This window comes from Argiope bruennichi, chromosome 6 (genome assembly GCF_947563725.1).
Source record: "Argiope bruennichi chromosome 6, qqArgBrue1.1, whole genome shotgun sequence".
NCBI lineage: Eukaryota > Metazoa > Arthropoda > Arachnida > Araneae > Araneidae > Argiope > Argiope bruennichi.
The window spans coordinates 37,900,854-37,920,115 of NC_079156.1; the positions used below are offsets into that span (position 1 = coordinate 37,900,854).

A 19,262-nucleotide genomic window follows, 5' to 3' on the forward strand; every position below is an offset into this window, starting at 1 on the left:
TCTTTTAAATTCTTAAATGAGAAATATCAAAAAGTAAATTTTATGCACTACATGAACATATTTTTTCCCTGAACAAAAATGTATATCAGAAAATATTGATCACAAACAAATCTTCATTATCAAAATGCTTTTAATTATGCAACTTTTCACAATAAAAAAATACACAAGTAACTTAATGTAGCAAAAATACACAAGAACAAAACTAGTAAAAAAACACAAAAAAAATTGAGAGAAATAAAATGACAAACAAAGGAAGAAAAAAATTTAATTCTTGAAAAAATTATAAAATTAAATCTAGAAGTTTAACTCACTTCAGACCAATAAAATAAACAGTAACCCAATAAATGTTAGATTTTTCATATTAAAGATATCATAAAAGATTTATCCATTTTTCAAAAATGAAAACTTACAAAATCAATATGCGAAAGAAATAAATGCACATATTTTTATTATGTTGATAATTAGTTGAAAAACTTTTAAAAATTTAAGTGATATTTCTGTTCACAGGATAAAAAAAAATTGTCATACTTGTATTTTTACGATATACTCCAACTTGAAACTATATACACATCCTTTGAAATGAAAATCACATTCAAATAAGTGGGACAAAAAACAACTTTCCAAAACTAACAAATGCTTCAAAGTCTTAAAATAAAATGATTTATGATACAAAATAATTTACAAGTTGAAAAATGAAAGACCAAAGAAAAGTTTAATGATACAATACTGATTAAAAAAAAGAAAAAATGTACGAAAAATTTTGTTGCATGTACAACAGTATCCATTTTAAGATTATCATAATAGAATACTGTTAGAATAATACAAGTATTTAATTCAAACATGCCTTTTTCACAACTTTGTTGATCTTCACACCATTCATAATTTTTGAAACATAGGCTAAATTATATGTCTGGGCAAGAAACTTGACTACATCTAATTGGCTTTCAGTGTAAGTTGGTTGGAAATGTAATTCTTGTTCATCTGATTCAACAAATTTATTGATCTCTTTATCAATAATGTCTACAAACTCTGGAGGTTCTTCCAATTGGAAAGGCTTTCCATTTTCTTCTTCAGATCCTAACATTCGTCTGCAAAACATCTTTTCCCAATCGAGATGTGCCTTGCGCTTTTTCTCCAGTTCTTTGATTGCCATATTTATACAATTTTCATAGGGTTTGTATTTTTTTGCCTTGCAGAAATAATGTTCAGCTCTTTCATAGTTGCCTGTCAAATATGATGCTTTACCCATTCGATATAAACCTTTTGGGTTACTGGGGTCAATTTTTAGAGCCAAATCTGCATAAATTATAGCTTTTTTGGGATTCTGTATGTTCAAGTAACATTGGGCAAGATTTAAATATAACTTGAGCAGATATCCCTTACGTTGCTCATCCTCTTCTTCATTGGCTACTGAGACTTCTTCAAGTAATGTTACTATGCGCCGATAACGAGCAATAGCTGGTTTGAACATTTTTTTATGAAACAATTCATTTGCCAACTTATTATCACATTGATAAACGCCTACAATTTTTTCAAAGGGAGCCTTTTTCTGGTCTTCAGGTGCCATTTCTTCAAACTCCACTGCATCCTTACCAGGAGTAAATTTCAATACTTGTACTTCATATAAAAGTTCAGCATTTGGAGGAATTCGAGGTGGACATCCCATTGGTCCAAAAGCATATTTTGAGCTGACCAGTATTCTAGATAGTTCATCTGTTTTCATAGTTTGAATACCAATTTCTAATCCAGGAAGCAGTCTTCCATCACCAAACCTTATAATGAAATGAACAAGCTATTAAATGAATAAAAAGTACATTTTATGATGCTCAGTGCAAGAGAGTAAGTGAGAAAGAATTAAACATATTATATATATAAATAATAAGGAATACTTGTCTTATTAAAACAAATGCGGGATTCATAAACAAATAGATTACATAAATAAAACAGATTTTAAAAAATTTGATTGAAATGAAGCCTAGAAATCAATTTTTCTTACTAAATGCCTTAAATGACCAACTGGTTTGCTGAGAATACTGGGTCATATTTGCTTCCAGATAAATTGTTTGGATATAATTTCATGTCGAAGATTTTGTCAGTCTGAAATAAAGCTGTGTCATTTTAATTCTCTTGTCATTTATTGTGTAAATAAACATCTCTAATAAGAGACCAATCTCATGACATCATAGAACCATTAAACCATAAATGTCTGGTTCAGCTAAATTCTAATTTTCAAAATACTTGATTTTTTTTTTTTTATTTGTCTTGAAAACTACACGATTAAATATCTGACAAAACAATGAAAATATTTGAATTCAAGGCAACAATGCAATATATTATTGGAAATTGGACACAAAAATTAAAAAGAAATTACCAAAATTCTGAAAATATTTGCACATCTATTAAATTCATATTATTAAAAAGGAAAATTTCTATATTTTGAAATGGCACAAATTTTTTTTTTTTGTAACAATATTTTTGGATTTAGCGTAGAGAAATGCTAAAGTTCAACTTCATTTTTAACTAAAATTTCATAATAAATATATAAGTAAAATATAGTAAATCACTCTAAATTAAATGATCTCTTTTCTCCAAGGTACATCCGAATGTGTCAAATTTGGTAGCTGTAGGGCAATTGGTCGTGTAGTTGTAAAGACTTGTAGAATGCAAATCTGTATAAATTGCAAGATTATAACTAGTGCTTTGCCGATTTGATGTATATGTTGATTTTATTTATGATTTATAAAAAATAAAATAAACAATATTTTGGAAAAAAAAGATGATATATCTTTCCAAAACAATAATAAAAGAAATTTTTTGGAATAATTTTTAATAGTTTTATTTAAGAATTATCCAATTAGTAGAAAATATTACTTTCATTAAAAAAAAATCATTTATTTGATTTTGAGATTCACAGTAGATATGCTTGAACATTGCTTTTTTTTTAAAGTAATGTTCTTTTAATTTCAAGTTTGTATACAACTAAATTTTGAAGTGCATTTGAAGAATTTATATATGCATATATATTATAAAGCATAAAGCTAAATTCATGATAAAAATCGATTTAAATGAAAATAAATTTTTTCTATCAATTTTTGTTAGGAAGCTTTGAAAAATCTTAATCCAATGCAACCTCACATAAATATCTTTAATGTTTTAATTGTTTAAACAGGTATTTGCTCTCTTTGTACTATTGCTCTAGGTAGCTTAGGGAATAAGACCCATCCGAGTATATAAAAAGTTTTGTTAAGCTACATATGAAAATGAAACTATTTAATCTTAATATATATAAATTACGTGTCACGTTGTTTGTCCGCGATGGACTCCTAAACTACTTAACCGATTTTAATCAAATTTGCACACCGTGTGCAGTTTGATCTAACTTAAAAGATAGGATAGCCCTTTTATTGAATTTTTAATTAGAATTTTAATTATTAATTAAAAACTAACTTTCCCGCCAAAAAAATCTTTTCATTTTCCCCACCGCCAAATGAGTACGGCTTCAGTTTTTTTCTCCAACAGTCATGAGGCTAGCCTTAAGATTTTTCGACTGATTATTTGAAACGATTCTATTTATTTTCTTAATGTTTGATGCATTTAAAATGAAACATTGTTAATGAATCGATCTTTCAGATTCATTCTTAAGTACTTTTGAATAAAAATAAAACAGAATAAAGGAAATTAAAAATTTCTAATCTACATAGCGTTACCCCAACTGGCGTAGAAAAAGTCACGCATGCGCATTGTGTTCTGATTGTCGACATGACAACCATTATCAACGGATAATTTAAATTATTTTTAGGTTAGTTGCATGTTTTTGTATTAAAATTGTATTTATGTTAGTTATATATTTTTTTGTATACGTTTACAGTTTTAAGTACATTGTTTTTTAAGTAGTTTTTTTTAACCTGTTTTCAACCGATTATTTTAAACGATTCGTTTTATTTTCTTAGTGTTTGATGCATTTAAAATTAAACATTGTTAATTAATCGTTCTGGTCATAATGAATCTGAGAACATTTTGTTGACAAATTCTTGAAATATTACATAAATTAGGAAAGATATTCTTTAGTGCCCATAAAGTTTAAACACTCAGTGACTGTTTTCAGTAATCATATTACAAAAAAAAAACCTTTATTTCAGTAAAAAATATTATTATATTACATGCAGATTAATCCTTTCCACTTTAATTTATAGTATAAATTCTACGGGAACTGACAGAAAATTAGAGAGATACATATTACGTTATGACTGAAGGCGTTTATAATATTATGAGAGAATTATATGACTATCAAAATTTGAAGTTTTAAAATATTTTGATGAAGAAGCTATTAAACTAGGAATTGCATAAATTATTTAATTATTAAAATTTTAATAAACATTAAGATTGGTGAACCGGCTGGTCGCCAAAGGCGGCTAGTAAGCAATAAAAATATTACATCTCGTAGAGCAGTGCAGATTATTAATAACTAAATATGGCTAAGATTTGACAAGTGACTTTCCATGAAAATTTTTTTGCTAAAAATCAAACTATTACTGACATCCATCACATTCTCTATTCAAGATGTAAGCAAATGTAAAAGCTTAGTATTTGTATGACACTAAATATAATCTAAATCTATGAAGAATAGAAGATGAAATAGATTCCCCCCCCACCCTCAAATCAAAAGGTTACCCAGATCCTTGAAAATACTTAAAAGAATTTGGTATCAATTTTTCAGTGCTGTATATGAAAGCTTTATTGCCAGCTACAAAATCTTGTCTAAACATGTGATAACATATGTTGCACACTAACATGTAATTTTTACATAAATAATAACATATGTGAAATAATTACATATACGCAAATAATATTGTATAAATGCATTTTTATGAATATAACCACTTCCCTCTTTCCAGGAACAAAGGAATGGGCATAAAAAAGTAATCACCCCCAAGGTAACTATCACAGCAGTCACTGTTTTTATGAAATTATATTATTTAGAATTTCTACCTCCTTTTAAAGCTAGTTATAGCATTTGATACCAATCGGCATTAATCAAATATTTGATTCTTATCAAATTTTCATAATAATCGAGGATCAGTTGGGACAATATTTCATGGCATCACTTTGTATATCATAAGAATGTATGTTGGGAGTGTTTTCTTTTTAATTTAAATGCTTTTCGATAATATGTACTTTTATATTTTTAAAAATGCATAATTTTTTGATTTTTATATCTTTAAAAATTGCTCTTTTCCAATTTCATAATTTATTTCTTATTAAATTATATTATTCTGTATTTAAGATAAAGATTATTTTTAATGATAAAACAGTTCATTTACCATTTGATCGCTACATAAATTTTCATGATGTTTGAGAATCAGTTTTGGAAGTATCTTCCAATTAGACTAGGATGCATCACTTCGGAAGGGGGCATAGTTGTTATTGGAATGCTAGTATTTTCACTATTCAAATTTATGTGAGAGAAATGTGTCAGAATATTGAATTCAAGACATGGCAATGTTGATGATAAAATAGGTTGGGAAATGATATATGTTTTACTCAGATTTATTTCAGTTTATATGACTAGAATAGATAATGAGCTTTTATTACATTTTAACAAAATTTTAAAGTATTTTCTTTTTTTTTAATCATTCATGTGCTTTTTTTTTATTTTCAAATATGTACTATTTTGAATTGCTAAAAAAATGACACTCATTTAAATTATTAGATTTTTTTTGAGGAATCATTTTATTTTGTTTATGAGATAAAGATTAACTTTATTGATAGTTTTTAAATCTATACTTATCTTTAATAAACCATTTTTTTATTATGCATTTTATTTAAAAAAAATTAAATTCAAATTTCATAATAAAGCTAAATGATGAAAGAGTAATTGGAAATATTCAGAAACACGAATGTTTTATTTAAATACTGATTTTCTTTCCATTCATTTATCATAATTATAATGCACAATGTTATATTTTTCTTTTATTTGCACCTGTTTCATAGCTGCCTGAAAATTAGGAGACATTTTCGAAAAGTTTTAATCTATTGAATTATTTTTCCATAAATCAGCTTTACTTATTTCAAATTTACTATTTTTAAAATTTCCTTTCAATTTCTACAACTGTAAATTATATCAATATCTTCTTAGTTGTAATACTCTAATCTACTAATGGATTTAATACAAAATTTGAAATAAATCTAAAAATTAGATGGAAAGACATCTAATAGTTCAAAACATTTTGGTTATGTTTAAATATATAATTTTTAAAGTATTTTTTTTTTTTGGGCATAAAAACATCTAAAAAGTAAAGATTCAAAATAATAATAATAATAATTTTAAAAAAATTGGAAGCTGAATTTTTTCAGATGATTATATGCAATCCTTGCATAGAAGAAAGTAAAAAAGAATGGATCTTATTTATACATTCAATATTAATTAAATTAAAATACATAATCTTATTTTAGATTGTAAAGTAAGATCACAATAATTTTCTAGAGTAAGTTAAAAAAAATAAAAAAAACTATACTCTTTTATATCTTAATTAGTTAGTCAAATTATTATTTAATTTTCTTTATTTTTTAAATATAACAATACTTTTTGGTTATAATACTTTTTTTTCAGTTTATTTATTTAACTAAATTACATGGAACATCTCAAAATATTTTTGGATTTCAAGTAATTTTGTATTGAATTATGACATCTACATGACATGACTTAAATTTAAAAGTTCAATACACATACAGTATATGGATAAATTAATTAAGAATTTGATACAAATTCAAAACATCTTTCACTAAGACTTTTTATTATACAGTTTAAAAAATTGTTTAACACAATATTTAATATATTTTGTAATTCAATACAAGAAGCTTCTTTAACATACAAAGTAATTAACAAAATAATAAAATCATTCAGTAAAGCATATTATATATATATATATATTTCATTCAATCTACTACTTCCTGAGATAAATAAATAAATATGTTTATTCTTAAATAGCAATAATCATGTTATAGATGTGATATTATATATGTACATTTTTTGTATATTAAATAAGTATGATCACAAGCACTTACAGTATCCCCTCAGGGGCTCACCTTCTTTAGGTGGGTACGGGTGTCCCAATCCCGAGGTACCCAGGGATCTTTACTCTATCTTCTTTCTACCTACTCTCCCCTATCCCTTTTCTCTTCTTTTCCCCCTTCTCTCTTTAAATCCCCCCTTTCCCTTCTGTTTTCTTCATTCTTCCATCCTTTGATGGTAAGTGAGGGAGCTCTCTATGAGAAGCTGTCGCCGCTGTTTTCTTCTTGTTTCTCAAGGACAGCGATAAAACCCAACGTGTTTACCGTCTGGCAACTTTTTAAGTCTCATTCTGAACTTACAGAAGATATAGTAAAAATGCCAAATATTGATAATGCAGTAGATTCAATAACAAAATGCTTGATAAAAGCTGCTGAAATAGCCATTCCGAAATCCTCTGGAAATTTGCCAAGGTTTTACAAACCCTGGTGGAATGAAAAATGCGCTGCTGCTAAAAAAGCACAAAGGAAGGCTTGGGATAAATTCAGAAGATATCCTACCACCCCAAATTTTATTGCCTTTAAAAAATCTAAATCATTTTTTAGAAGAATTAGACGCCAGAGTCAGTTTAACTCCTTTCAAAAATATGTTAGTTCCATCCATGGACATTTGTCTTCCAAGCGCATGTGGGAAAAGGTTAGGAAAATTTTAGGGAACAATAAATCATATCAGAAAATTTCATTCTTACACAGCAATGGAAATTCCATCACTGATACAAAAGATATAGCGAATACATTGGGTAGAGCTTTTGCTAATGTAGCCAGTGAAGAATCGTATCCTCAAAGTTTTATTACCAATAAAAAAACAACAAGAAAAATAGATTTTAATACCTTAGCGTCATATGCTTATAATATTGATTTTCAGCTTCATGAACTTAAGCGAGCATTGCAGAACTCGCATCCTACAGCACCTGGACATGATGGCATTCATCATGACATGATAAAAAATTTGAGTTCCAATTCGTTAAATTCGCTTCTAATTTTATTCAATAGAATATGGAATGAGCATGTTTTCCCAATGTCCTGGAATCGAGCAACGATTATTCCCATTCTAAAACCTGGTAAAAATCCCGAGCTTCCATCAAGCTACAGGCCTATAGCCCTTACCAGTTGCCTGTGTAAGACTCTGGAAAGAAAGATCAATGCTAGATTAATCCATGTTCTGGAAGAGAAGAATTTGCTCTCTAAATTTCAGAGTAGATTCAGACATGATCACAGTACTTTAGATAACATACTAATCCTGGAAACGGCCATCAGAGAAGCTTTAATTACAAAAAAAAAACATCTAGTATCTATTTTTTTGGACATGGAGAAAGCATATGATCATACTTGGCGGCATGGCATTTAAAAAAATTTACATGATATGAGTTTTTGTGGAAAATTGCCAATTTTTATTCAAAAATTTCTTCAGAAAAGAATTTTTAACGTTCGTATTAATGATGTTTTATCTGACGATTTTATTCAAAATGAAGGGGTACCGCAAGGTAGTATTTTAAGTGTTGTTTTACTTATTATTAAAATTAATGGAATTATGGAAAAACTTCCACCATATGTTCATGGGTTATTATTTGTCGACGATTTTCAAATCCATTGCTCAAGTACTCACATGCCCTTTATCGAACAACAATTGCAAGCTGCTGTCAAATCTATAACGGAATGGTCCGATAAAAACGGCTTCGTTCTTTCTACTCAAAAAACAAAATGCACTCATTTTTGTCGTTTGTGGCCGATCCAGAAACTCAGTTAAAAGGCACAGCCATTCCCGTCGTGTCGGTCTTTAAATTTTTAGGCCTCTTATTTGATTCTAAACTAACATTCCATTCTCATATTCTTCATCTAAAGAAAAAATGTGCTCAGTCTTTAAATATTCTTAAAGTTTTGTCAAATACAACGTGGGGTTGCAATACTTCAACTCTATTAAAAATTTACGAAAGTGTGATTTTATCAAAATTAGACTATGGTAGCGTGATTTACGACTCAGCAGCAAAGTCTATTCTGCAGCAGCTTGACGCAATACATCATCAGGCATTTCGACTTGCATCAGGGGCTTTTAGAACTTCTGTTCAAAGCTTATACATAATAACAAAAGAACCAGGTTTACAATTATGATGCCAGAAATTTTCTCTCAAATACTTTTAAAATAAATCAGAATCCATCACATCCTTTATATGACAGAATCGTGAATCCGATTTATGGAAAGATATATGAGAAAAAGATTTCATTTATTCCATTACTTGGTTTTAGAATCCGAACTGTTTTAGATAGTTTTAACCTAAAGAACATTGACATTTTAACTAAAGAAGACGAAGTTACCCCTTGGACATGCAAAAGCATTCTTGCTGTCGATGATTTTAATAAGTTGCCAAAATCTACAACTGCACCATCTGTTTACTTACAAATTTTTTGTGATCATAGGCAATCGTTTGAAAAATACGGCACTGCTTTTACAGATGGTTCCAAAATCGGTGACCATGTTGGCTCAGCTGTAATATTTGACCACACTGTACTTTCCAGGAAGCTAAACAAACAGTGTTCTGTTTTTACCTCGGAGATTTTTGCCATTTAAGAGCGATAAGACTATTATCAAAGAAAGATTGGATCATATATACTGATTCAAAAAGTTCAATTGAAGCAATTTTGAACTCATCCAGACAAAGCCATCCTTTGGTGCTCAGTACAGTAAAACTATATTTTAAATTGCTGGATCATAATTTTAATATTCTATTTTGTTGGATTCCTGGGAACGATCAAGCTGATGTTACCACAAAAACAGCTAATTCAAATGAAGAAACCTTTGTTCCGTTTCAAGACTTAGTTCAAATTTTAAAGCATTGTTCACTTCATATATGGCAGAGTACTTGGGATTTGCAACTTGGTAATAAATTGCATTCCATCCAACCATTTATTTCTGGGTTTAAGAATGACTCTTTCAGCCGTAGAATGAGTGTTGTGTTAACAAGGCTTCGCATAGGTCATACTCATTTTACTCACAAACATTTACTTCATTCAGACACAGCTCCAATTTGTGCAAAATGTAATAGTATAATTTCAGTTTGGCATATCATTTGTGAATGCCCTAAATACCGCTTTCTAAGAGTAAAATATTTCGGCAGTGATTATCCAAATTTTTGATATAATTGGCGAACCTTTCCATATTAATGTATTTTCATTTTTACTTGACATCAAGTTCATGCATAATATCTAAAATTCTATTTTCAGTTTGTTATTTTAACTTTACATCTCCTTACTGTAATGAGTATATTTTTTGAATTTTAAGTTAACTCGAGTTTGGCACAGCTTGGCCAGTATTGGCCCTTGCGCCATAAAAAAAACAATCAAATCAAAATCAAAACTTACAGTATATCAAAGGATTAAGTTTCCAAAGAAAACTGTTTAAATGTCTCTAATCAAATGGATATAATGAACATATGCAGCAATTAAGAAAAAAGTTCAGCATCTATTTCAATTAGAGATCAGGAAATAATTCAAAATTATGAGCATATCTTTTAATTAACTGAAACAGCATGAATGAGAATTCATCAAAATTTCATATATCAACATTCTAATCGCAATCAACAATTTTCTTAATGTTAAGGAAAGTTGATTACTTTTCCCAGACCTTTAAATCTATTTCTCAACTGTAGCATTATATAATCAAAGGACAAAGTAAACTGATAAAGTCCCATGAGTAAAATAATCAAAGAAACCTTGCAGAGCTTTCAAAATATTCATTAAGAAATTATCATGATAAGCAGAATAATTTTAAAAAAATATTTAACTATACATTTGATAAGTTTTTAATTTAAATACAAATATTAGTATAATAAAACATGTTTATTTCAAAAATTTCTTTGATTAATCTCACTTGATAAATAACCCATAATATCTAATACAAGGTGCAGCAGAGAAACCACAACTACTGCCACAATAATTTATAATTGAAATGTAATATTTTGTAATGAAGAATAAAAATTTTAAATTTAATATTTCATTTTCTTTAATGTTATAAAAACTTATATGAGTTGAAAACTCATTTTAGACAATTATTAATAATGCACTTATCACTAAAACAGTTCTCATTCACTAGTAATTGAATAAAAAGGAATGCTAATTGTGACTAATATCACAATTTCTAGTAATAGTCACTTTATATTCTATTTAAAACTAATATAACCCTTTCATAACATGGGGAAAAAATTGACACCCCCCCCCCAAAAAAAACATCAACTTACAGAAACTTGAAAGGTTTATCTCTAAGACGGGTAGAATCAAACGTTTCCGTCCTTCCTTCCAAGAAAGCATCATAATGAATATAAACTATGGATTTTTCAGGAATTGGACCACCAACACCTTGTTTCAAAACCTTGAGAAAGGATGTACATATTTTGATAATTTACACGCACACACACATAAAGAGAGATAGAGAGAGAAAGAAAACAGCTTCATAAAACTAGTGAATCATAGTTGACCCCTATTCTAGTTCAAAGATTTAAATTAATTCATTCAATTTAAACAGAGAATTAGCTAACAATAATATTATTCAAAAAAGTGTATATATATTAAGAGATTATAAACATCAAAACTGTTTCAACATAATACAAAAATTCTCTATATTTCTATAAACAAAATAATAAATTTTGAGCAGGGATAGGAAAACTATACCTCTTTTAAAACTAAACCATCCTCAGTAATAGGTGTCATTCTGGTTTTTAAATGACTGAAAGGAACATTGACGCCAGTAACAAATCTTGGTTTCACAGAATCATCATACTCAGCTAAAAGTTCACAATCTTTATCAAACGTAACGTCATCAAAATTATCATCAGAAGAATTATTGTCTTCTTCATCAACTTCAAATTCTACACCTTTTTCTAAATCCCTGTAAATTAAAATAGCATAATGTTATCATTAAATACAAGAATTAGAAACCACATTGATTATGTGAATAATATTTAAACTGTTTGCATCCAGAATTTTATTTCCAAGCTAGTTATGCTTACCTTGTATGGCAAAACTAAATACATTTACATTGTTTTTTTTGTGTTTTTTTTTTTTTTTGATGAAGGATTCAACAATATTTTCACACGCCCGAAAAACTTTTAACTTCATATCACCCACTAAGTGAACATTATTTTAAAATTTTAATCTTTATATATAATATTATATAAAATTACATATCGTAAAGGTTTGGTAATTTTTCAAAATTTATAAATGATTATATAACTGAAGTAAAATGAAATTCCACACACACTCATACATCATCACATTAATTTAATCTTAGTATTTTTTAATATAATTTCAAAGAAATTTACAGAAAGTTTTGGTTTAAATTAAATGACCAGTATAAATAGGTTAAATGATATCTAAGCAAAGCATAATTAGAAGACAAAATGCACAATTAATATTGATTTAGAAGAAAAACACATGACTCATTAAGAAAAAGTTGATTCATTAGGGTTTCTGATAATTTGACTTTCAAACACACAATTACACATAATTTTTAAAAATATATATTCCAGCATTATGTTGATTTTTTTCATCATTACAATATTTTTTATAATAATTGGAAAAAACATTTCAGCTTTATTACTATACTATAACTAGTCGCCTTTGGCGACCAGCTGGTTCACCAGTATTACCCCTTGCTACACTTTTCAATTAAATATTTTAAGTAACTTGTCTCTTAATAGCTTCTCAAACAAAACATTTTTAATCTTCAAATTTTGATAGTCATACCAAATTTATACTGTTGTTTAGATCGTTTCGTTCAATTTACTATATATATTTTGCTTTAATATAAAGATATTTTTTAATGAAACCAAGCGTTTTATTTTATTTATCATTTTTGTTGTTATTTATTTATTTATTATTATTATTATTGAATACGAGTACTGCAAACAGAATCGTTCGGTATTTAAGTCTTATGTGAACTACAAAATATTTTTCATAATTTGTGTAATATTTCAAAGAATAATTCAACAAAAATTTCTCAGATTCAGCATAAAATTAAGTTTTTAGTTTTGCTTTCAAAAGGATTGAAATGAAATCAATAATAATATTTTGTTCCGGCCTATAAATATATTTCAACAATTATGAAGTCTAAATTTTATGCACTAAGGTATCATATTCTGAGAAATATTCTGGACACACCAAATTTTAAATAAATGAATGAATGTTTCTATTTTCCACGATTAACTAAGACTGATTTATGAAGCTTTGAATGTTAAAAATTTAGAAAAACTCAACATTTTCATAATCTTAGGCCAATTAATCTTGAGAAACCTGCGCGCTGATTGGCGTATTTTCTTTGATACGATCGATGGAAAATCTAAAATTATCCTTTTTTTTATTGAATAGTGATATTGAAATTTTCATAAATCTGCCAGTTTAAGTGATCGATTTAGTTGATTGGAAATTAACTCTTTTTATTTAAAATATTAGTGTTTCAAGAACATTTTGTTAAACGTGATTTCCACAGCAGAAGCTTTATGTAAAATCAAAAATTCGTTATATATTAGAGTATTTATTGGATCAAGTTACATAAAATATAATCATTTTCCCTTTAGACCATTTTAGAAGATCAGTGTCTATTACTAAATGTTTACAAATTAGCTGTGTGGCCCTGATTTGAATGGATATCCTGTTCATATTAAACAAAACTTGCCTTAAAATAAAACTGATTTATTTGATTAATAATATAGAGAATGTAAAAGATAATGAAATAATTTTTCTTGAATTTATTTTTTAGAAAAAAAAAATATTTCATATTTGTTTCATTTCCTACAGACACGTGACGAAAATCATATTTTTGCAGATTTCATTTCCAAAAATATTTAATTTATTTTTAAATGGAGCTTTAATTAATGTGATGGCAACACTTTGAAAAAAGCTAATTTTTCCCCATAAATGCGAAATGTGCTCGTGCAGCTTAAATTTTATTTTTATTTTGTACGAAAAAAATTGTTGAAATATATAGTTAAAATATTTATTTGAAAATTAATTAAAAATAGAAATTTAATTTTAAGGTTAAAACATTGGTATCCTTTAAAAGATAAATTTTTGATCTTTAACTTGATGTAAAAATCTTTTTTGTGCGGTAATATTTTCGGAAGTTATAGCATAAAAACGCTAAAATTTTGCTTATTTTTTAAATAAATAGAATTTTAATTAAAAATTCAAAAAAATAACCACGAGGTGCACATTTTCGGCCTCCAAGGTATACACGTGACAAATTTTGTAGCTGTTGGTCGAACGGTTTGGCCTGTAGAGCACCAACACACACACACATTGAGCTTTATTATAAGTATAGATTTAAAATATTTTAGTTTTTGTCCTGCAAAACTATTTTACTACCAAGTAAAAAAGGAAGCCATAATAGATTTTCCCACTTTTAATGCATAATGCATTTAGATTCCAAACAGATGGATAAATATATAGTTGCTATAAGACAATAATTAAGATTTTTAAGAAAAATCTATTTTATATTAGACAGTAACTTTCTTATTATTTTGCATTTATCGAAACAAATGGGCCAATGCTTTCTCTTAATATTTAATTGATATTATCAGGGAATTCACTACTAGTTTAGTTTCAATATCCTAATTCTTAAGGCAAAAATCTCACAGTTTCCAATGCATTTTCATATAATTTTTGCTGCATATAATAAGTGAATAGCCAAACTGGGGGATGGGAGGATAACTCAAAAGTATATTAGTAAAATATTTATATCAGATATAAATTTTTAAAAATAATTAAGTAATTTCCCTTACATACAACTATGTAAAAATACGCACACAAACACTTTGTCTCTACATTAATAACAACAAACTAATAAAGTAGTGACTGGAGGAGTATAGCATTGAACTTAGCAACACATATAAATTATTTTGTAGATTCATGCCACATTTTAAAGCTAGATGTGATTGAAGTGGAAGAAGGGAAAAAAATGCATTACAATTCCCAAGCCATTTATGATTACGAAAATAAGATAAAAGGAACAAAGAAAGAGAAAAAAAAATTCTATCTCTGATTTTACTAAATCTTTCAACATTACTAAAGGGAACAAAGAAACAATTAATTGGTTGATAGAATTATATACTTAATTTCAAACCAAATTAAAGTTTATAGTAAAATACTTTCAGTGACAGATTTTTATCTAAAATTTTAAAGACACAAACTACTAAAAACACCTACATTAAAATAAATGTTCTTCTTAAAAAGCATTTGAGGGGTACATTTTAATTAAAAAAAATATTAGCCATTAAACTCTGTATAAAGTTTAAAGTACTTTTTTTAAACACTTCATTTTCAAAGAGAAAAAATACAACAGCATGAACAATTCAGATTTTACATTAGAAAATCATAATCTCTAGTAATGATAATGTAACATAATGCAGATTTCATTAAAAATGTTTTATATTTACATTATAAAATATAAATGCAACATTATATCAAAAGTATATATAGAAATGACACAAGTCATACAAGAAAAGGTATAAATAAAAAAATAATAAATTATGCCAAATATAAACACCTAAAATTAATTACATAGTTAAAAGAATAAATTTATACAAAATGTTTAGGATATTAAAAATATTGTAAATTTATGACATAAGAAAACTAATCGATCTCAAGAATGATAAAATTCGATTCTGAAGACGATGAAATATTGTATTTTTGTATTTATTCTGATATCGTGCACACAGGATCTTTCATTATATAACGTTAATTCCAATGGAAAATGAAATTTATACACATATTACATAAGATCTAGTTGAAGATTTCTTTGACTTACAATACAATGAAATTTTCATATTTATCGCAAAATGCATTTCTAACAATTCAAAATAACAAAATATACACAAAGAACTATAGTTTCAGAAATAAAAATGGCACGTCGGCAATATTATACTCTTGATCGGAGAAAGAGTAATTTTTAAAAAGTACTGGATATATATATATATATATATATATATATATATATATATATATATATATATACAAAAAGACAATTCTTTACCACGATTTCTAGAGATCATTACAAAAAACATTATTTTATATTAATTTTGTATTTAAAACACTTTGACAATTGCAAAAACTTTAAACTAGCAACAAGTTTAGGACAATATGTACTTACTGCACTGATATTTCCTTTTTAAGAAAGAGTCGTGACATTTTGAAATATTAAAGGTAAATTAAATTACAAAAATTACTGCTTTAAAGATGCACAGGTCAATGAGAAATAAAAGAATAGCCGATTAATATTATATGCAAACAATACTGCACATTTCTGTTCTTAGTTCCATAAATAAAGCTTTAGTCGAAGGATCCAAAACGAATCCGTAGATCCGGATCACGCAGAAATTAAGAGCATGCGCGAATCCAGACGAGAAAGCTAAATAGCAAAATTAATTTTTGTAGCAAATATACAAAGAAGATTTGTAATTTAATTAGAGATGACGAATATTTTACGAGCGGATATTACGTAACCGATATCAAAAAGTCACAAATACCAGTAGAGATGCATAATTCACGAATTTTTGATTAACAAATAACTTTTCTATTGTTATTTTTAAATATTTGTTCCAAATATCTGTTATTTCAATCATATTATTAATTCACAATTATTACTTAATATTAAATATAAAATTTATTAATTGTAATTAATACTTAATTGACTGATTTAAGTAACGTGTGATTGAATTTATTTATCTATTTCAGCTTACTTCTTAAATTTGATTTTTTTTCAAAACTATTTATTTAATTTCGTTATTGGAGTAAACCATTTTCAGAAAAATTTGAATTAAATGTATATGTCATTTCTTTAAATTGTTTAATTTGGTTCTATATTCTACCAATAGATGGCGCCAGCAGTAAACGTAGTATATGCAAAGTTAAGTCACAAGCAATTAAAAATGATTTGTATGGAATAGTGCATCATCAAATGCGAATATCGGAAAGTTAAGATCACTCTCATGAAGTAGAGCGGTGACTTCACACTTTCCAGTGAAGTCACCGCTCCGATAAATTTCAGTGATATGCAATTCAATGATACGATAATTCCAATAACCGGACCGTTCATTTTTTAATCCATTCACAGATTCCCCTTTCCTGTTTTGTTCGAGAGGTTCCATTGGACAGATCGTATTGATTGTTACTTTCCAGTGAAGTCACCGCTCCGGTAAATTTCAGTAATATCGTATCGATTGTTACTTCCTATCGTGATCCAAAACCTGTAGTCGAAAGATCGGCAGTAAGATCGTAGCTTTACTTAGGGATGACGAATATTTTACGAGCGGTTATTACGTAACCAATATCAAAAAGTCACAAATACAATTGATCAATACTTTTCAAAGAGGGGTGTGATTCAAATAATTGATACGATCTTACTGGTGATATTTCGATTACAGGTTTTGGATCACGATAGAAAGTAAGAATCGATACGATATCACTGAAATTTACCGGAGCAGTGACTCCTGGAAAGTAACAATCGATACGATCTGTCCAATGGAAGCTCTCGAACATAACAGAAAAGGAGAAATCTGTGAACGGACTGAAAAGTGAACGGACCGGTTATTGGAATCATCGTATCACTGAAATTTATCAGAGCGGTGATTTTACTGGAAAGTGTGAAGTCGCCGCTCCTCTTCATGAGAGTAACCGGTCTTACTGGTATTCGTATGTGTTGATGCACTGTTCCATACAAATCGTTCTTAATTGCTTGTGATTTGATTTTGCATTCATTCCATTTACAGCTGGCGCCATCTATTGGTAGAATATAGAACTAAAGTAAACAATTTAAAGAAATGACATTTATGTTTAATTGAAATTTTTCAGGAAATGGTTTACTCCAATAATGAAATTAAATAAATAGTTTTGAAAAAAATGAAATTTAAGAAGTAAGCAGAAATAGATAAATTAATTCAATCACACTTTACTTAAATTAATAAATTAAGTATTAATTACAATTAATAAATTTTATATTTAATATGAAGTAATAATTTTTAATTAATAATATGATTAAAATAACAGATATTCGGAACAAATATTTAAAAATAACAATAGCAAAATTATTTGTTATTCAAAAAATCGTGTATTATGCATCTCTAGCAAGGATTTGAATCACACCCCTTTTTGAAAAGTATTGATCACTCACCGTTATTTGTGACTTTATGATATTGGTGACGTAATAACCGCTCGTAAAATATTCGTCATCCCTAACTACCAGTGATCAATACTTCTCAAAGCGGGGTGTGATTCAAATCCTTGATACGGTCTTTCTGGTGATATTCCGATTACAGTCCTTGGATCACGATACAAATAACAATCGAAACGATCTGTCCAATGGAAGCTCTAGTGCAAGAGTTCAATCATGCATAGAGATGCATAATCCACTATTTTTTGAATAACAAATAATTTTGCTATTGTTATTTTTAATATTTGTTCCAAATATCTCTTATTTCAATCATATTATTAATTAAAAATTATTACTTCATATTAAATATAAAATTTATTAATTGTAATTAATACTTAATTTACTAATTTAAGTAAAGTGTGATTAAATTAATTTATCTATTTCAGCTTGCTTCTTAAATTTAATTTTTTTCAAAACTATTTATTTAATTTCTTTATTGGAGTAAACCATTTTCTGAAAAATTGGAATTAAATATATATGTCATTTCTTTAAAATGTTTACTTTAGTTCTCTATTCTACCAATAGATGGCACCAGCAGTAATCGGAATATATGCCAAAGTCAAATCACAAGCATTTAAAAAGGATTTGTATGGAATAGTTCATCATCAAATGCGAATATCGGAATGTCAAGGTTACTCTCATGAACTAGAGCTGCGACTTAACACTTTCCAGTGAAGTCATTCCTCCGATAAATTTCAGTGATATGCAATTCAATGATACGATAATTCCAATAATCGGTCCGTTCACTTTTCAATCTATTCACAGATTTCTATTTTTCTGCTTTGTTCGAGAGCTTCCATTGGACAGATTGTATCGGTTGTTACTTTCCAGTGAAGTCACCGCTCTGGTAAATTTCAGCGATATCGTATCGGTTGTTACTTTCTATCGTGATCTAAAACCTGTAATCGAAATATTACCAGTAAGATCGTATCAAGGATTTGAATCACACCCCTCTTTGAAAAGTATTGATCACTGGTATTTGTGGCATTATGATATTGGT

General features: G+C 27.7%; 1 protein-coding gene across 1 annotated transcript; it reads right to left on the reverse strand.

Annotated features, from left to right (window-relative positions):
- Positions 1-353: 353 nt before the first annotated feature.
- LOC129972934 (inactive peptidyl-prolyl cis-trans isomerase FKBP6-like) lies at positions 354-16,465 on the reverse strand. The gene is made up of 4 exons (XM_056087257.1): positions 16,205-16,465; positions 11,731-11,947; positions 11,301-11,431; positions 354-1,772 (listed from the first exon to the last, which is right to left on the reverse strand). The coding sequence occupies exons 1-4, from the start codon at positions 16,240-16,242 to the stop codon at positions 830-832; spliced, it is 1,329 nt and encodes a 442-aa protein (XP_055943232.1). The 5' UTR covers positions 16,243-16,465; the 3' UTR covers positions 354-829.
- Positions 16,466-19,262: the final 2,797 nt, after the last annotated feature.